This window comes from Callospermophilus lateralis, chromosome 4 (genome assembly GCF_048772815.1).
Source record: "Callospermophilus lateralis isolate mCalLat2 chromosome 4, mCalLat2.hap1, whole genome shotgun sequence".
Taxonomy (NCBI): Eukaryota; Metazoa; Chordata; class Mammalia; order Rodentia; family Sciuridae; genus Callospermophilus; species Callospermophilus lateralis.
Window position 1 is genome coordinate 157,943,610 of NC_135308.1, and position 20,751 is coordinate 157,964,360.

Here is a 20,751-nt window from a genome sequence, read left to right on the forward strand (position 1 = left end):
AGTGGATACCCCATATAAGGTTAGGGCTGCAGGTGTAGTGGGCACACCTGTGAGTTAGGAGGATGGCAAGTTCTAGGCCAGCCTGGGCAACTTAGTGAGACCCTGTCTCAAAAATTACAAAGGGCTGGAGATGCAGCACCCCAGGGTTCAATCCCAGCGCTGGCCGGGGGTGGGGGGACTGGTAGGCAGTAAATAGCCTCCAGTTTAACACTGCAGGTTTTTTTTTTTTTTTTAACTATCAGGTTCTCTACAATAAAACCTGCCCCAGTATCATTTTTCCAGGTCTCTTCCATTTCCTCGATGAACGGCAAAGTCAGGGGCTGGAGCAGCGCAAAGCGGACCCGCGGCCACGGGGCGAACGAGGGAAAATGCAAGCGGGACCTTCAGCTGGCTGTCGCGACTCCCAGGGCGCCACGGACCGTCTCCACCGAGGGACACCTACCCCCCACACACCCCCGTTCCTCCCATCTCATGGACAAAGGGCCCAGGACCGAGGTCCCCGCGGGCTTCCGGGCCGCCTCCCGCCCCGGGCCCCCCAGGAGGCCCGTGCAACTCGGTCCGACTCGACTCGAAACGCAACTGGAAGCCCCTCAAGACCCCCAGGTTCCCTCCCAGGCGTGGGGCGGGACCCCGTCGTCGGCCCAGGACCCGGCAACGACCGCCAGGGAAGGCCCACAAAGAGGCGCGCTTTCCGCACACCTTGCGTTTCCCTCAGATTCTCCACACGCTCTCCCCTTCTGTCACTCGACGCCCCCCAAACCCACAATCTCCACGAGGTCTTGACGGTGAGCCCCCCAGCTTAAGTTTCCCGCCTTCAGCTCAGAATTTTAACTCCGACCCAGAACGCCAGGCTGACGACCCGCTCGGAGCTTACCAAAAGGTTTAGCGCCAACTGGGGAGGGGGGGCGGCGCGCGCTCGGCGTGGGTGGGGCGAGGAGGGCGGAGCGAGGAGCGCGGGGCGGGGCGCAGAGGGCGTGGCCCACCGTGGGCGGGTCGGAGGGCTGGGTAGGGGGCGTGGAAAGGACCACTGGGCGGGAAAAGGGGCGGGCGGGGAGCGGGGGCGGAGCCAGGCCAAGGGGCGGGGAGCCGGAGCTAGCGCTGGAGTAGCCTGCTGGGGTTGTCGCGCTGGGATGAGGCTGGGGCGACGTGAAGGAAGAGTGCTGAGGAGGGGTCTTGGTGGGAGGAGAGCGCTGGGCGCCCCTTGAGCAGAGGCAGGCTCGGGGATGGCGGACCTTGGGATCGGGGCTGGGGTTGCTGAGCCAGGTGGCTGATGTGAGCGAGAGGTGACCCATCGATGTCCACCATAATGGGGACCCTGGGCTGGGAGGTCGGAGCTGGTGGTCCGTTCCCCACGGGCCACGGCTTTCTTCACTCCAGGCGTCCCATACCTGGCTTCGTACCTCGGTGTTCCTCAATTCCCTAGCTCTCAGCACGTGCCACTTCTCTCTGTGATTGACACGCCAAAGGCCCATTCAAGATGGAGAGTGCTTTTTCTTTGTCCTGGCTTGAAGTTTTAAATAGACCAGAAAAGACAAACATATTTTGATTCTGCCTTTAAATAGAAAATTTAGGCCTGCCTTCGTGCCAGCACAGCCAGCTCCTGCGGCCTCTTTCTTCTCCCCTTATGAGGACTGACTGGAGGAGCGTCATGAAACATTTGAAAAAGTATCTGCTGAGGTAGAGGTTGCGAAGAATCTTGGACGAGTATCTGTGCAAACAGTTCTTTGGGTTCAAGACCTGGTAGAGGGCGGCCCTTTTTCTTCTGAATCATTTTGATGAAATAAATAGCAAGCAATTCCCACAATTGCAGCTAGCATTTTGAACTCCCTCCCAGGTGGATTGTTTAAAGATTGTTTAAATAACTGCCGTTGCTTTTCAAAATCTGTTATTTTCCAGAAATACAACCTGTCCCTGTTATATGGAAATTAATGCCCATTTTGGAAGGAACTGGTTATGATAGACTTTCACTCTGGAGTCCTCACCTAAAATAATTATAGTCATTTTGAGCAACTTGTGAGATGAAGACATCAACAGACTACGGAAGAGCTGTAAAGAGCACAGCAAGATGATTTAGGGAAATCTAACATATGTAGTTTGGTGTAGTGACAGCTGGGAGAGAGAAATGTTCATAATATTTGAAGGTTGTGTGTAGTACACTTAAAGAAAGAAACTGAAATGAGCTTGGTAATGACAAATTCATGAAGTGAGGATAGAATCTTGTTGGGGTATCATATTGATGGCTATATACAACTTTAAAAATATTTTAAAACAATGACAAGCCCTGGAGGAGTTAAAAAGTGCATGGGAAGTCCTTTGCAGTCAAATCAGGGCCAGAAATACATGAGTCTTTCATATCATACAAAAATTCTGAAAATGATGTAGGTGGCCTTTCAAATTAGTGGGGAAATGATGAATTCAGTGAATGGTGTTGGAATGACTAGGTAGCCATCTGGAAGGAAAATAAAATTGGAACCATATTTCACACCTTATATCAAAATAAATTCCAGATGGATCAAAAAATCGAATCTGAACAATATATTAATAAATGTACTAGAAGAAAACATGGGGAAGTTTATTATTTCATAGCACAAAAAAATCTCTTTAACCCAAAACTCTGAAACCATAAAGACATTGATAAATAACCATATATTTATCAAATATATACATATATATACCATATATATACATATATACATATACATATATATTTAAATCCTTCATGGCAAAATGCAACTTTCCTACCCAAGATATGGAGCATGGCAAGTGAGAGCTTTCATGTTAAGTAGTAACTAGATAAGTTCACCTAATTTTTAAAAATCCTTCAGGGAACCCCAATTTCTCCAATTCTGTGTCATTTTTGTATTCTAAAAATAAGAAAACAGGCCAGGTATGGTGGCACATGCCTGTAATCCCAGCAGCATGGAAAACTGAGGCATGAGGATCACAAATTCAAACTAGCTTCAGCAAAAACGAGGCGCTAAGCATCTCAGTAAAACCGTCTCTAAATAAAATATAAAATAGGGCTGGGGATGTGGTGGAATGCCCCTGAGTTCAATCCCCAGTAACCAACACCCCCCCCAAAAAAAAAAAAAAAAGAAAGAAAGAAAAGAAAGGAGGCAGTGGGAATAATCATCAGTGCCTGAATTTTAAACCATTACACTTTACTGCCCCTCTGTGGACAATCACCTTATAACCAATAAAGGCACATGATTCCAGTGGGTACAGTTAGTCTTCCTCAAACTGTTGCCTGTGGATTTATATTCTTGGAGTTTCAAGAGGTGAAATTTCAAAAATGCTTTGATAGAGAACTAAAGGAGGAGAAGGACATGGTCGCACCTGTCTGTAATCCCAGAAGCTTGGGAAGCTGAGGCAGGAAGATCATGAATTCAAAGCCAGTCTCAGCAACTCAGAAAGATTCTGTCTCTAAATTATTTTCAAAATATATTTTTGAAAATATGTGGGGATGTGGCTCAGCGCCTCCGTATAGAAATAATTTATAATTTCTGTATAAAAATAATCTATACAGATTATTTCTTTCGTACCAATCCCTGGTACGAAAGAAAGAAAGAGAGAGGGACAGGGGGAGGAAGCAGAGATTGTTATACACAAAGTGTCACTTGGTAGGTCTTTTCTTAAACATGTTTAATTCATTCAGAAGATATATATTGATATGTATTTGTCAGGCATTGTGCTAGGCATTGGGTGCTAGGTTTAAATAACAAGATGCCAGCCCTAGAAAGGACCACAGACAAGTACAGAGGCAATCACAGGAAGTGCTACTGTCATGGCTTACCCTCAGAGTGGACCTCTCTTCTGTCCATTGATCACCAATTTTCCATGAATATTTCCTTTTATATTAAAGAGGTAAAAATTTCCAGCCCCATCTCTCTCCAGAGGGGCAGAAATACTACCTGCCCCTATTTGAACTCCACTTCTTACATTTGGGGATTTTTCATTCCACACATGCACAAATGAACAGCTGTCTCATTACATCAAATTTTACTGAAAGCATTGCAGTAGATAAATTAAAATATAGGTAAGTTCAACGCAGTTTTTAAAAGTTAACATTCAATTTTCTGAAAGTAAAAACACTTTAAAATTTTGTTTTTCTTAAGCTTCAATAATATTTAATTGATAAATCTAATACATTTTAATAATTATTTCTAAGGGGAACTTTGATTAACATTTAATCAACTCAAATTTAACAGACTAAACTCCTTCAAATGAATGGTTCTATTTATATCAACTTAAATTCTTTTTTTTTTTTTTTTCCGAATTAAGCTTGTGATCTTCCTGCCTCAGCCTCCCATATGCCTGGGATGGCAAGCGTACACCATCATATCCAAATTATATTAAGAAATTTAAATAGGGGCTGGGGATGTGGCTCAAGCGCGCTCGCCTGGCATACGTGCGGCCCGGGTTCGATCCTCAGCACCACATACAAACAAAGATGTTGTGTCTGCTAAAAACTAAAAAATAAATACTAAAAAATTCTCTCTCTTAAAAACAAAAAACAAAAAAACCTCAGCACAGCTAGTGCCAGCTGATGCTTTAATAAGTCTAAGTTAATATATAAAATGAGATTGCTGGTGGGAGAGATTTTAAAATTAAAAAAAAAATTAAATAGTAGTATTTACTTTAGTATATTTGAATTTCTTCCATTGCTTGGTCTGATCGATAAAACTTTCATAGCAATTAAACCACTCCATTGAAGTCTAAGATAGCAACTCTCAAGTCCTCATAAATATTCCATAACTTTGTAAAATTAATTTACCCCTTTCAACTAAAAATAACTAATCTAAACCCAATTATTACATTTTAATTTGGAATCAGAATGATCTGGAGGTCTCACATTTAATAAATTATTTAAACCAATATAATCACTTTAAATATAAATATACAGATTGTTTCTAGCTGGCACGAATCACTTTATTCTGTCTTTAATTCGGAACTTCCACCTTGCCCATAAAGAACTGGTTTACATTTTCAAATTACTGGTCCCCACAACTGGACCTACCAACCAAACTGACCAGAGCAGTCAGGCGCCAGGTTTCTGTTCTCGAGACTAAAAGGCTCAGGGGTTACTCCAGTTAAACTGGGCTAACTGGGCTGCACGAAATAACCACACAAGAGACACAAATACCTTTTTCTTTGGGGTCACTGTGACGGTTCCTCTGACTTTAAGGGTCCGCAGAAAGAGAGAGCTGGAGCATGCGCTGACCCCTTTTATTGAGGGAAGCTATTCAAATGAGGCAAGGGGTTTCAGGGGGCTGAGTATCTTCATGATGTCCACTGTCAGCAGGTTGACTGACACCTGGGTAGGCCACACCCAAGGGCACAGTAAGAGAAGGGGACACACACAAGGCACTTCCATGGAAGATTCTATCCTAAACAGGGCAAGGGGTTATATTACAAAGGAACAGGTGAGCATAGCTTCACCCATGGGGCTGTAGCAAGACACACCCATGCACGAGACACCGACCCTCGCACCCAAGAAGGGTGCCACATTTCTGTGACTGAGAGTCTCAGCACCCAGCCAGGGAGTGTAAGGTTGGCCTCCCACAGTCAAAACATGAAATCTTTGGCTATGTTAGTTCAGGAGGACTTTCTGAGTGTGCTAGGATTTTAAATTGTTTACCAAATGTACATTTTCCCACAGTCCAAGGGGAAATCTTTTTAAGAAATTAAATTCTGAACAGGGAGGGTTTTCTCATGGAGACAGTCTAGTTTCTAACCTGGTTCTTCGCCTCCCACTATCTTCCCTTCTGAAACCTGTTTTCTTTCTCTGCCTTGTAAATCTCTACTTAGCTTTGGGTACTTTTGCCCATGTTCAAAATGAGGTTGGTCTTTTTTAGCAGGATACATTCCTCTCCACCCCACAGGATGTGCTACTCAGGTTTGAGTAATTGTACCCAAGGTAATATTCTACTTACAGCAACAATTCAGCAAATGTTTATTGAGCTCCTACTTTGTGCCAGTTACTATTCCAGGTGCTGAGTAAGCCCCCAGGAGGAGCCTTTGGGATAATACTCACGGATGGCTGGTGGTATCTGAGGGCCTAGAATAGTCTTGGGAGTAGGCAGAAGCTAGCATTCATGATTCTTGCTCTGGTGCAGGGAAGCTGGGGACTCACCAGCTTTGTTCCCCTTGAGATCTTCTACCAATGTGAAATATGAATAAATTGTTAAATACTGCCCTACCCGGGCCCTGGGTTTCTTGAAGACAAACATTATTTCTCAAATGATACAGTCCAAGCCCATAAGAGAAAAATATTGTCCTCACTTCCTCTGTTGTGGGCCATCCCTCATGCAATGAAGCCAGTACTTCCTAACATTATGAAAAGCCACGCTCTGTTGCTCCATCTCCATGTTCAAATCATGCACCTCCAAGACTGAGACCCCCGGAGCCTATGCTGAGCCCTATGCCTCTCAGTGGCTGCTCTTAGGACTACACGTAGAAGGTCTGGAGTGACTGCTGTTTGTACAGTGTTGGTTAAATTCTTAAGCCAGAGTCTTGCCTTATTCTCCTCCAGTTGTAAGAATTGATAGAGTTCTGGGAATTTGGTGGGTGGAGAAGCTGAGGCTGAGGCTCTTGAGTGGTTAGTCAGGCAGTAAGAAGAGACAGGAACTGACTCAGGAGACGGTGCTTACTGAAACTCAATACTTTTTTGTAGAATGCATGGCTACAAAACACCTCTGGTATTCTCTGAACATTCGAAAACCTTTTTTTTCCTCTTGGTATTTTAGATTCATCCATTCTATCATGCCCATTTTCCTTCTACTTCCAGTTTATATAGATATTTCAAATATTGTGCTTATTGTCTCTGGCAGGGGAGGAAATTTTCTGAGAGATAATAACCATTCTACAATGTGTGCATTTGTATTAACCTAAGGGGGCTTCCTACGGATTTAAGGAAGAAAAATAGAAATTAGAAAGAAAAAAAAAATCACCCATTTGTTTATTTATTTATTTAGATACTGGGAAGTGAACCATATTATGGTTGGTGCTTTATCATTGAGCTGTCTCTCCAGTCCCTTTTTTTATTTTGAATTTTAGATAGGGTCTTGCTCAATTGGTGAGGCTGGCCTGGAACTTTTGATCCTCCTGCCTTAGCCTCCTCAGTCACTGAGATTACAGGTGTGTGCAGCCTTGTGGGAAGCCATTCTCGCACATGAATGGGCACCTCCCTGATTGGGTGTGAGGCGTTCTGGCTGAACTGTGTCGGAACTAATCCCCACCCTCTCCAGGTGCGAGAGCCCATCCGTGTGGGGATGTGACTGACCATTGACCCTGAGACCAATCACTGACTCTGACCTTGGAGTGCTGTCCCCCTCGACCTTCATTGGATGGAATTTTCCCCCGAATTTCTTGTTCCCCAACAAAAGGCCATCCTCTGGCGTACTCTCTCTCTCTCTCCTGCTAGTCCTGAGTAAGCCTTGCTGCCCCACCGGGTGGTTCGAGGCAGGAGCCAGAGGGAGAGCCGTCTCAGACCTGGTCAAAGAAAAAGGTAATTGAGTCTTGTGTGTTTATTTTGATCTCACTAGTCAACTTCTATGCTACGAACCTCTTGTATGAAGCCAGCGTGCTGGTCGCGAGGCTGAACAGACTCACTGGCCCATTCAATGTTTTATTCTGTTTGTTTCAAAAAGTACTCTCTGGATTAGGCACGAAAAAAATAATTTGTTGGTTTACAAACTAAAAACAAAAATGCAAACCAAAGGGCTGGGTTGTGCTTAGTGGTAGAGCAGTGCCTTGCATGCATGAGGCACTGGTATATCCACCTACAACTTTAAAATTTAAATAAATAAATACATAAATAAAGGTATTGTGTTCATATACAACTAAAAAAAAATTTTAAAAAGTGTAAACCAAAAAGTTTCTTTGTTCAAAGCACTGATTAATAAAAAATTGTTACATTATATATAATTCACTATATTCAATTCCTACCCTTTTATTTCTAATAAACATTCTCCATGTCTTTGCTCTGTTTTGTGTTTGGTTGCAGTTCTGGGGATGGAACCCATGGCCTCAGGCGTGCTAGACAAGCATCCTGCCACTAAGCATAATTTTAAACAGCTGCACAATACATCATAGTCCTTAGCATGGCTGTGTTTTATAAACTCAATTTCCTTAACATCAGACATTACAAATTAATGTAAGCTCTTTTTGCATATTTTTTTCATAGTTAGGATTACTTTTCTTTCTTTCCTTTTTTTTTTTTTTTTGATACAGGGAATAGAACCCAGGGGCACTTAATCACTGAGCCACCTCCCCAACCCTTTTTTCATATTTTATTTAGAGACAAGTTCTCGCTGAGTTGTTTAGGGCCCTGTCAAGTTGCTGAGGCTGGCTTTGAACTCACACTCCTCCTGCCTCAGCCTCCCAGTCGCTGGGATCACAGGCGTGAGCCACTGTGCCCTCAGGATTACTTTTCTTAGGATAAATTTCCAGAAGTGTGATAACTGATTCAAAGGGCATAGACAGCTCTAAGGATCTTGATAAAATTTCAAAGCTTGTAGAAAATATTTGTTGTACCAATTCCCCCCAGAGAGCCTGCAGTCCAGCAGGGAAGACAGACTTTATAAAAATAACTATGCCAACAACTATAGGAACAAAGCACGCTGAAGACAAAGGAGTCCGAAGTGAGCTGAGCACTGGACACAAAGGTGACGCCACAGTTCCTGGGAGAGCAGCCCCACCAACAAGTCATTCAAACCTAAGTGACAGGATCCACGTGTGGCATTTCCTGCAGTTTTAGGTAGCACTTGTTTTTCATGGTCTTTTATTCTTTGCCTTTTAATTCGTTGCCTTTAGAGTTTCATAAACACTTCACCGTGCTCCAACATGCTGTAGCGAGGTGGATAGATGCCTTTTTTTTTTTTCCTCACATAATATTAATTTCAACTCACCGTTAGTGTTGTTTTGAGAAAAATTCAGACTCCAACCAAGTTCTAGATAAATGAACTGTTAAGGCAAAACCACAACTTGCAGAAATTGCAAGGAACGCAACTGAACGAGTTAGGACAACTTCCCCGCCGTCTGTAACTGAAGTTCCAGGGGTTACACAGAAGAAAGGGAACCAATTAAAACAAAACTTTAAAGACAAATCATGATAACTTTATATACAGAAATTAAATAGCAAATATTTTCATGTGCATATAACCTTTAAAGGAGGATGTTTATTTGAAACAAGCTTTATAGAAGTTCAAATATCTAGGCACCAATGAATTTCTGGTTTAGCTTAAATTTGCTTTATAAATAACCATTTGAATAAACTTTTGATACATTACAATATGTGTAATAGGGCTGGGGTAAAAATGGAGTAACTCACCAGATGCTGTGGTGACTCGGAGGCTGAGGCAGGAGGATTTAGAGAAATGGAGTAACTCACCAGGTGTTGTGGTGGCTCGGAGGCTGAGGCAGGAGGATTGAGAGTCACCACAGGACCTGGTGAGTTACTTCATTTTTATAAAACAGTGGCTCAGTGGTAGAGCACTTGCCTAGCATGTTCAAGGCCCTGGATTCAATCCTCAGCACCACATAAAAATAAACAAAATAAAACTATTGTCAACTAAAAAATAATATTAAAAATATGTATAATATATGTATAATTTAATATGCATGAGAAGCTCAAATAATTGTTATGTATAAAAACAGGTCTTGGGCCAGGTGCAGTAGGACACACCTGTAATCCCAGTGGCTTGGGAGGCTGAGGCAGGAGGATTATGAGTTCAAGACCAGTCTCAGCAACTTAGTAAGGCCCTGAGCAACTCAGTGAGACCCTGTCTCTAAATATAAATATAAATATATATATATATATGGGGGCTGGGGCTGGGGCTCAGTGGTAGAGCGCTCACCTAGCATGTGCAAGGACTCTGGGTTCGATCTTCAGCACCACATAAAAATAAAAAAGTGAAGGTATTGTCTCAAACTACAACTAAAACAAAATATCAAAAAATGTATTATATCTCGATATATGTGTGTGTATGTATATATACCCCAGTACCAAACATGTTTTATTAGACACATTCATACATGACATATACAAATATTTTATATAGTTATTTATAGATTTATATAATATGAATGACACCTAATATATTTTGTGCTTTCTCATTTATTCAGGTTTATTTCCAAATTTGAAAAACTTCCAACCTGCCAGAGAGGCACACCTGTGACTGTTTATTTCAAAAACATTTATTAAACACTGCTCAGTCTCAGCTCTCCACTGGATTTCAAGATAAATACGGGTCCTTGTCCTCAAAAAGCAACAGGCTGCAGAGAAGCCGGAAACAGGTGATCAATGCCTGGGGGCGGAATAAGAGGGACTGACAGGCCCCTGCAAATCAAGTAGAGTGCTCCCTGCTGGGAGCCCGACTCAACCTGGGTGGGAAGACCAGCTGGGCATGGTGGGAAGGGCAAAGGACGCAGAGGCTCATTCTAGGAGCTGCAAGTGTTTCTGCAGAGTCAGACACTGGTGAGAATGGAGCTCTCAGAATCAGAGAGGAGAGGCCAAGAGACCAGGAGAACATGCGTTTGCAGAACCCAGTTCATGACGGACAGAACAGCAGTGTTCAAGCTCTCCCTGACCCTGAGTTACTTTTTTTTTTTTTTGGTGCCAGGAATTGAACCCAGGGGTGCTTAACCTCTGAGCCACATCCCCAGTCATTTTTATACTTTATTTACAAACAGGGTCTCACTGAGTTGCTTATTGCCTTGCTAAATTGCTGAGGCTGGCTTTGAACTCTCAATCCTCAGCCTCTGAGCCACCACCACGCCTGGTGAGTTACTCCATTTTCATAAAACAGTAGTTTGCCATGAGATACTCCATTTTGAGTACTAGTGCCAAGGTAGAAACCACTCTGTACCTCATTCGTGTAAGTAAATAACCACTATATACCTGGCACAACCATAAGGCAGAAGCTGATAAATTAATCATGCTAATAAAAATAACCACCTGTGAGCTTATTAACTTAATCAGAAGCACATGGATGCATGGGTGTATCAACTCCACATTGGAAACATCAGGCCCATGAGCTTATCAAACACACCAGACCCCTGCATGAAGCAACCCCCTCGCCCAAGGGCCACAAGAGGAGGAGCACCATCGCAATACTGGACACGATGGCACTCGAACCCCATCGCTGGTCACTCATCACTAGCCTTGTTCAGGAAAGTCACCATAGCAACAAACCTCTGGTTCTGTCCCTCCTGGCCTCAGCACAGCATGGTTTCTCATGTCCACAAAAACCACGCATCGCATCACCTACTCCAAACCAAGGTGTCAAGCTGACACTCTGAAACCTCAGCCTGTCAGACTCTGGCCTAGAACAAGTTTTGCACTTTGCAGCTCTGACCACCTACAGTGACTCTGCAAGGCCAGGCTCTCTGCCTTGGCTCTCAGTTCAGAGCCCTCACAGTGCTGTAACCCTCTGTGGTGTGTGTGTGTGTGTGTGTGTGTGATGTGTGACTTGAATTTTTTATGATTGGAATTATGTCATATGTCATTATGATTGGAATAAAAGAATTTGTGATTGCTCTGCTTATGACTCCCATGTGACCCATGAGTACTTGGTGACCTGCCACTGCTGAAAGAAGTGTAGCCTGTGAATTTTTTGTTATTCAGGTAATTCTGACACAGATGTTTTGGTGTATGTTACTGGCATAGTTCACTCCCCACACACCTGGTGACAACAAAGAGCACTGCCAGGTGTCAGCACAGCTCTGCGCATCTGAGTGACCCACTCCTCACAAAGACACCATGGGTGGGGACTATTTTTACTCCTCCTTTACCCATGGTGGAAGTGAGGCACAGAGTGACCCAGGCTCAGGGTTTGGCTCCACTGTCTGTCTCTGAGCCATGCTGAACCACTCAACAATGGGCTCTGTGTCTTCACATGTGATTTTATTTTCTTTTTATAGCAATGTGCACATGCGAAAGGCCCCCAAGCCAGAGTGACAGCAACCTTACCTGTTTGTGTGATTCTTCTTGCTGCACTGGAAATGGAGCCCAGGGCCGCTCCTACTGAGCTCCCCACCCCAGCCCTCCAGCCATTTACTAACTGTGAGCTCTGGGAAAATGATCTAATCGCTGGGTGCCTCATTTCCTCCTCTGAAAAGCAAGAGACACCTAGAGTTGAGTTGTCATGGGAGTCAAAGCATTTGGGCTGCTGTGTGGAGAATGGGCTGCAGGGTGGGCCACAGGGAGCAGGAGAGTAATAAGAGGATACTGTGAAAGTCAAAGCCAGGGTGACTTTAGCCACAGAGAACAGGGAAAACTGTACTTCACTCACAGGGCTGTAGTGGAAAGGCAATGAAATAATGAAATAAGGCCTCAAATAGGCGTAGAAGTCTCCCTCATAAATGCCTCTCATTTTAAAAATTATGGATCATTTCAAATATATACAAAAGTAAGAGAATAGATAACCCCGTCAGCCAATTGCAACAATTTCAAGGCTCAATCTTATTTCACCTGATGCCTCTGTTCTCTTCCTCCCATATTATCTGGATGTGAATCCCATACATCATCTCATTTCCTCTGTAAGTATCTCAGTTTGTATCTCTAAAAGAGAAGGACTCTTTTAAAAAACATAATCAGAATACCAGTATCACACTTAAAAGTTAATAATTTTTAATATCAGATGCCCAGGCAGCGCTCAAATATCCAATTGTCTCAGAAGTATCATATATTTTCAAAAGATTTTCCCAACCAAGATCTAGATAATGGCCACAAATTACAATGGACTGATGTTTGTTTGTTTAGTGGCACTGGAGATTGAACCCAGGAGCAATACTTTGAGCCCTAAATTGCTCAGGTTGGCCTTGAACTTGGGATCCTTGCCTGAGGCTCCCAAGTCACTAAGATTATAAGGGCAGCTAAAATTATAGGGGTGCATCCCACCATACCTGATTGCCTTTTAAATATTATTATTATTATTTTATACTGGGGATTGACCCAAGACCACATGCATGCTAGGCAAGCATTCTACACTGAGCAATATCCACAGCCTTTAAACCTCTTTCAGTCTATATATCCTCTACTTTCTCTGGAAGTTTGTTAAAAAGAAGGGAGTCACCTCCCCTGGAGTTTTCTACAACCCGGGTTTGCAGATTTGCACTTCTGTCCTCTATACTTCCTGCTGGATCTGGAGTCCAGGTCAGATCAAGGTGGTCCTGGGTCTACCAGCAGGGGGCGCTCGGTGGCTGCTTATCTTTTGGGGATATTAGCAACCATTAACGACCAGCCTAGATCCATTAACCCACTAGGTTACAAATGGTGATATTTTAATTCTATCATTCTTTCTCAATTTATTAACTGGAATGTTTCTAAAGAGAAAACTTTCCTTCACCCTCTCTCTGGTTACCTGGTGACGTGGTTTATGTGGTACTGGCATGATAAATGCTCACACGTTCCCTGTAGTTACCAGTTTTCAAAATAACAATTTGATTTCCTAATATCCTTCAATGGTGACCTATATTAGTTTCTTTAAGGTAACAACGTAAACTTTGTGAAACATGTTTGATGTACTTCAGTCTATGGCTAGTAGTAGTAATACTAGTGCCTAAATGGTCCCATCATTTAGCGCATGGGACCCTCTTTAAAATGGCTCCTGCATATTTCTGACAGGACTTTTGTCAGAGTCCAGTGTGGTAAGACTTCCAGGTTCATCCCATGATCCTCCTGTCCTGGATGTGGGGCCATCATTCCCTCAAGGATCCTGGGATCCTTTGAGTGCGGATGGTTTTACAAGACTACAGGCTGGGTCACTACAGCTGGCTCACTCTTTATTTGTAGGCCATTTCAATGGACAGACTTGGGAACTACGGTGTGTACGAGAGGGAGAGAGAAAAACAACATCTTTATTGAAGTATAATTTATATATGAGAAAGCACTTAAAGTACACAGGGTATATAAGTCCAAGAGCCTTCACTGTGATGGGGCATTTCCCTCACCCCAAGTTCCCCCTAGATCTCTCTGTAATCCCTTCCATCCTCTGTTAGACCACGAAGCAAAGAAATGACCACCGACTCCAATTGAAATCAAATTAAAGCAAGCTTGTAATTCCGACCAGCCGGGCTGCCTCTCCTGAAAACGTGGGAACAGAAGACAGCCCTGCAGCTCTCCAGGAGCACAGCTTTATACCCCAGAAAGTTACACACAGGGGGTTTGAGAACTTACAGATAACAAAATTTTGACAAGCATAGCACAAAGGCTAACTGATATTTTAGCTGGCCCCAACATCAAAATTTATAGGGTTATTAGAGTTCCAGAGAGGGCTGCTATCTAGTCAGAGAGCCAGGCACGGGTGAGTCCAAGGCTGGGGCAGGCATTCCAAGCAAGTGCAGAAATCGCAGTAATTTATAGTAAAGCCGAAATTAGCTTTTTATGCCTTTGTGGCGAGATGGCTCCCAATCCTAAGGGGAAATTAGGCTGTGTTTATCCCTTTCCCTTTGAGCCCTATTTATTAGGCAAGAGGTTTTTTTTTTTTCCTACACATTTTTATTGGTGCATTATAGTTGTGCACAACGATGGGATTTGGTGTTACATATTCGTTATGCACACACAATATAATTTGGCCACTGTCATTCCCTAGTACTTCTCCCCCCTTTCCCTGCCTCCCATCCTATTTTATCTTTATTTTTCTCTCTCTGAAAGCATTATGTATTTATTGGCTTTCACATCCTTCGTCCTCCTCCTGATTGGCAGCACTCTGCAGTCGAACTGCGGCTCTCTTCCTCAGTATTCCCAGGGCCCAGTGCGGGGAGGGCACAGAACAGACACTTAGCGCACTGCCTCAAGCCCTCCAAGCCCCGGTTCCTCCTGGGAGAGGGGGAGAGGTGGCAGCACCTACCTCGGAGTGCTGCCAGGAGGGGAGACTGAGAGAATGTTTACAGAGGACTGGGGGAGCACCCGGCAGCCGGTGGTGCTCACTTACTCTTATTGTTATAACACCTGTTCCTTCAACTATTATTAATAATACACAAATGAAAGCATTAGTAAATACATGTCTAAATGAAGGAGGTGAATTAACTTCCACTTAAATCCTGACTTCATCCCACAGTAGGAGTGAACTTTAATGTTATTCTTTGTCTGGTGGATTGGGAATGACTGACGTGTCCCAAATCACAGTACCAGTTTCTGTTTCGCTGTTTCTTGTCTAGACGGAATTCAGCAGCCTTCACCCATAAAGATTTTCTCTGTTCTTGGGCTCGATTCCCTTGAACTGTAAGGAGAGAGGCTGAGGACGACTAGTTCATTTTTCTGCATTGTTTTTGACCTCTTGGGGATTTCTGCCTCTCTGTAGAGGAACATAAAGACAGACAAATGGATTAAAAAGCCAGTATGAGGGCTGGGGTGTGGCTCAGTGGTACAGCACTTGCTTAGCATGTGTGAGGCACTAGGTTGGATACTAAGCCCTGCATATAAATAAGTAAAATAACGGTCCACCAACTAATAAAAATATTTTTAAAAATAAATTTTAAAAATCAGTGTGATCTTTTAAGAGGATTTATTCCTAACTTCACATGTAAGTACAGAGAGGCAACATTCTAAAATGTAACATTATTTTTTTTTCTATAAGCAATTAATTAGAGTCAAAGCTTCCTCAGCTCCACCTTTTTCTGTGGGGGAATCCAAAAGGGAGCCCTTTCCCTGCTTGTTTTAACTGGGGCTCAGGCAGAGCAGCCGCTCCACCCACAAGGTGGAGCCATTGAGTTGTTGGGGGAAGAAACTGAACCTTTTCCTTGACTATTTTTAAATCACCCTTTTATTTTTTTTTATTTATTTATTTTTTAAATATTTATTTTTTAGTTCTCAGCGGACTTAAATCACCCTTTTAATTTTCTAAATTTCTGTATGTTTTATAGCATACACAGTGTATTAGTACAGAAATAATTGTATATGCTCTCTTTAAAAAAATTTTTTTTTAGCTATAGATGGACACTACCTTTGTGTGTTTATTTTTTTTATGTGGTGCTAAGGATTGAACCCAGTACCTCATACATGCTAGGCAAGTGCTCTACCACTAAACTACCGTCCCAGCCCTAGTATATGCTCTCCTAATAATTAATATATTTAGGGACTGAGGGACACAAGAGCAAGAAAGCCTGAGTATTCCTGACTGAGAGACACAGACCAGGTATCCTGTGAAGGTAAATATTTGTGGGAGATTTTACAAGTTCCCAAAACATACATATGAACTCGCCCCTTCAGCATCCTTTTTTTGGCGGGGAGAGGGGAGAGTTCCAGGGACTGAACCCAGAGACACTTAACCACTGGGCCATATCCCCAGCATTTAAAATTGTTTAGAGACAGGGTCTTGCCAAGTTGCTTAGGGCTTTGTTAAATTGCTGAGGCTAGCAATCCTCCTGCCTCAGCCTCCTGAGGGGCTGGGATCATAGGTGTGCACCACCATGCCCAGTTACCTTCAGGACTTTCCAAAAGCCAGATTTGTCCCAGGGACTCAGGAGACTGAGATGGGAGGATCATGAGTTCAAAGCCAGCTTCAGCAAGTTCATGTGGCCCTAAGCAATTCAGTGAAACTCTGTCTCAAAATAATAATAATAATAATAATAATAATAATTATTATTATTATTATTATTATTATTATTTTGTGACATTATTACTGTGGCTCAGTGGTTAAATGACCCTGGGTTCAATCCCCAGTAACAACAAAAAGCTAAATCTGACCACAAGATTCCCACTTGTCACCTTTCAGAGGCTCCCCACACTTGGAAACCCTCGTGGCCATGCCCCCTGGCAGTTCCTCAGACAGTAGCTGGCCTCCTCCCAGCTGCCCCCTGCCCTGCTCTGCCCGCCCCCTTCCCTCAGGCTCTCCTTCAGCCCCACCCACACCTTTCCTCTGTCCTAGGCATCACCCCTTCAATGGCTTCTGCTTGGCTCCTGGGCCTCTGCTCTGTTCCGGGCTGCCCACCACCACCTCCCTTCCTGGGTCCTTGGCCTTTCACTTGTTGATACACCTGCCTTCCCGCCACCAGCCCCTGGGGAGCAGGATGACCTTAACGCTCCCTAGTCCCCACTGTCTACAGCAGGGAACCTGCAGGACCCCTCTCGCCTGGGTTTGTGCTGCTTGGATGCCACCTGCCTCAGGAGAGGTCCACCTCCACCCCAGGTATGTCCACCAGGCTGCCGGCTTGGAAAATGATAAGGGAGCTGAGGTCATCACACCCTGTGGGGGCTGTTTTCATCTGGAGGTTGAACCCAGGGACTCACAGGGGCTGGGCAAGCGCTCTACCCCTGAGCTGCACCCAGCCTGGCACACTCTGAGGGACACTGTCACATGTAATATTTTAAATAAAATAATGAGTGAAAGTGAATATATGAATAAACGCGGTGCCCCGTGCATCCAATGCCCCCTTTTGCTCTCCTTTTGGCCCAGGAAAAACTACAATGTGGAGGGCAGGGATTTCCATTTCTCAGTCTTTGGGCACAGAATCTTTTTCCTCGCGCTCCAACCCACCTGTGAGCAGAAATATCTTGGGCGCTGTAGGGATTTCCTACTTCCAGGGGATACGGGTCCTCAGGACTTGGAAATAAGAGAGGAGAGTGGTTAAACTTCAGCTTCTCTTCTCTTTCCCTCCTGTGGGAAAACAAGACATCAACAAACACTGGTTAAGAAATTCACTGTGACTTCTCCAAAGGGTTCTCTGGAATCTTGATAGGTGTTGAGAGAAAAAGTTTGCAGATCTGTCAATGATGGTGGCAGAAGAAAATAACTGAAGTGCTCTGAGCAATACCCAGTGCCCCTCGTCCTGCTTCTAGGAGTGCCAGGCCCTGGCCTAGGCCCTGGAGAGACAGGGACATCCAGGACAAGGTTCCTGACTTAATGACAATCCCACAAGAGGTGGGCGAGCAAATCTATGACTAGAGCAGAACATTTCAGGGGAGCACAGGGGATATAATGGGCCACCGAGTGGGTGGTCAGGGAACTTCCTGGAGGGGGGGGGCTCGGCTGGTTTGAGGGCCAGGTGAAGAAATGGCTGAAGGATGGGCACATTGGAGGGAAGAGCGATAATATTGGTGAATTAGTTGACTTTTCTGTTTCCAAGAATCTAAAATGGATAATAGAAAGTCTGTTTTTTTTTTTTTTGTGTGTGTGTGTGTGTGTGCTGCTGGAGGTTGAACCCAGGGCCTTGTGCATGCAAGGTAAGCACCCTACCCACTGAGCTATGTCCCCAGTCCCAGAAGATCTGTTTTTAATGATCCACTGCCAATCCTGTAAGATTCCTTGACTCAAGTTAACCTGCTCTAATAAAGAAAAAATTGTAGTCTTTGCTCAGTTCAGAGGAAAAAAAAAAATGGAAGGTTTAGGATTAGAAGGTTTCCGTGGGCAAGATTTTTAACCCTGTTAAGTTTTTACTCTTCATCTCAAAAATGGACAGTATAACACCATCTACTGGTAACAGAGATGGTTACCAACCCACTGTCCAGACTCCCCTTTCTCTTTCTTTTCTCTTCTGTTTTGTGGTACTACAGATTGAACCAGAGGTGCTCAACCACTGAGCCACATCCCCAGCCCCTTTTTAAACTTTACTTTGAGACACAGCCTTACTAAGTTGCACAGACTGGCCTAGAATTTGTGATCCTCCTGCCTGGGCCTCCCAAAGTAACTGGAATCAGGTGTGCACCAGCTCACTCTCCCTCTTTTCTTTAGCAAACAAGGCAGTTTTTGAGATGGCAATGGGTCCAGATTTTTTTTTAAGCTGAAAAAAAAAAAAAACCCTAAAACAAAAACCCTACTTTTCTAGCCTCTCTTGCAGCTATCACCACGTGACTGACCACTGGCCACTGGAACGAAGTGGTGATGTTACCTGGTATCTCTAGGGAGGGTCCCAGACGGAGGCAGTGACAGAGACTGACTGAATGGGCAGGAGGCATCTCTCTGAGGGGATGGGAAAGCTGCCCCAGCACAGCCAGGGGCGGGTCCTGCACCTGTTGGCGGTGACATGCGCTGGTGCAGCTGAAAACCTGTACTGCTCGCTGCCGCTCTGCATCCACCCTACAGCTCCAGGTGTGGATCTTCAGAATGTTACTTGCTGGGCTACAGGATGGGGACTGTCCCCAGGAGCCCTGAAGGCCTGCCTTTAGTAGTTGACGAAAGTACCGTTCTTCTTATTAGTCTCATTGCCCTCCTTTCTTCAGAACATGCTGAGACTCAAAAGAGAAATCACAAAACAAATTTAAAAGTATTTTGAGATGAAAACAACACAACACAACAAAATTTATGGCCTGAAGCAAAAACAGTGCTGGTGGCTCAGCTGGTTTGAGGACCAGGTGAAGAAATGGCTGAAGGATGGTCAAGTTGGAAGAAAGAGTTGGAGGGAAATTCATAGCCACATTTTGTGAAGAAGAGAGATCTCAACAACAACTTCATTCAAGGACTAAAAAAGAAGAGTAAACCAAACCCAAAGCTACCAGAAGGAAGGAGCTGATAAAGAGTAGTGCCAAGAAGGTGAATAGAGAATTAAAAAAATAGTATGTATTGTACTATGTGGTGCATGCCTTCGATCCCAGGGGCTCAGGAGGCTGAGGCAGGAGGATTGTGAGCTCAAGCAACTCAGTGAGACCCTGTCTCTAAATAAAATACACAACAGGGCTGGGGATGTGGCTCCGTGGTCCAGTGCCCCTGAGTCCAATCCCAAGTACCCCCCTCAAAAAATAGGGTCAATTAAACAAAATGCTAGTTATTTTCAAAGACCAACAGAATTAACAAACCTTTGGTTCAACTGACTACAAAAAGGAGGAGGAGGAGAAGGAATAAGAAAATTCAGAAATAAAAATAGGAACATTACCTTGATCTTACAAAAATAAATCAGTTTATAAGAGAAAATGAATGTTAATAAGTAAATTCAAATGAAATGAAAAATTCCCAGAAACATACAATCTTCCAAAAGTGACTCAAGAGAAAAATAAAAATTCTGTATAGAGTTATAAGAAAGAGGATTGAACCGGCAACAAAAACCTTCCAAAAAAGAAAAGTTCAGGATCATGTGACTTCACTGGTGGATTCTACCAGAGACGAATTAATACCAATTTTCAAAAAACAGAAGAGAAGTGCTTCAGAACCCATTTCCTGAGTCCTGCTTAGTTCCAGAAAAACAGAACTAGGAAAATGAAGGGAAGGACACTATCAAAGAAATGATAAAAGAAAATTTCACAAACTTGAAGGACACAACCTTCCAGAACCCACTGGAACACCAAGAAAGAGGTTCGTGCCAGGTCTGGTCACTGTGAAACCTCACCTGCTAGGGATAGAGACGACATCCTCAGAGCTCCCTCGGGGGTGGGGAGGTGACATAAAATCCATAGGAATCAGAACGGCATCAGACTTCCCAACAGCACAAGTAGGAGGTGGGAAGAAAGGTCAAAATTCTGTGGCAAGTAGATTTGTATTTTAGAATTTTATTCCCAGCAAAATAGTTAAAAATTATTTTTTTTTAATATTTTATTTTATTTTTTTATTTAGTCATAGTTGGACACAATGCCTTTATTTATTTTTATGTGGTGCTGAGGATCGGACCCAGGGTCTCATGCGCGCCAGGCGAGCGCTCTACTGCTGAGCCACATCCCCAGCCCATTAACAATTATTAATTAAGAAAAAAACACACATTGGACTTGAGAGACTTGGAAAATCGCCTGCATACTTTTTCTTCAGGAGCTACTAGACAGACATGGGGCCTGAAAACAGTGACCCCAACAGGTCAAATTGAGGGGGGAAGTGGCAGGTGAGG

The 20,751-nt window shown here is 43.8% G+C and overlaps 2 protein-coding genes across 4 annotated transcripts in view; both read right to left on the minus strand.

The window, feature by feature from the left end:
* Dmc1 (DNA meiotic recombinase 1) overlaps positions 1–923 on the minus strand; it is a 36,324-nt gene extending 35,401 nt beyond the window's left edge. For 2 of the 3 annotated variants that reach the window (XM_076855163.1, XM_076855161.1), the window contains exon 1: positions 875–923. The gene's annotated coding sequence lies outside the window, so the exon portion shown is untranslated. The other variant, XM_076855162.1, reaches the window with a different exon arrangement.
* Positions 924–15,169: 14,246 nt separating this feature from the next.
* Positions 15,170–20,751, minus strand: part of Fam227a (family with sequence similarity 227 member A) — a 47,141-nt gene continuing 41,559 nt past the window's right edge. Inside the window, exons 17-18 of the mRNA XM_076855435.2 lie at positions 17,481–17,600; positions 15,170–15,299 (exon numbers count right to left, since the gene is read on the minus strand). Of these exons, the coding sequence (XP_076711550.2) occupies positions 15,170–15,299; positions 17,481–17,600 (250 nt within the window). The remainder of the gene's footprint in view (positions 15,300–17,480; positions 17,601–20,751) is intronic.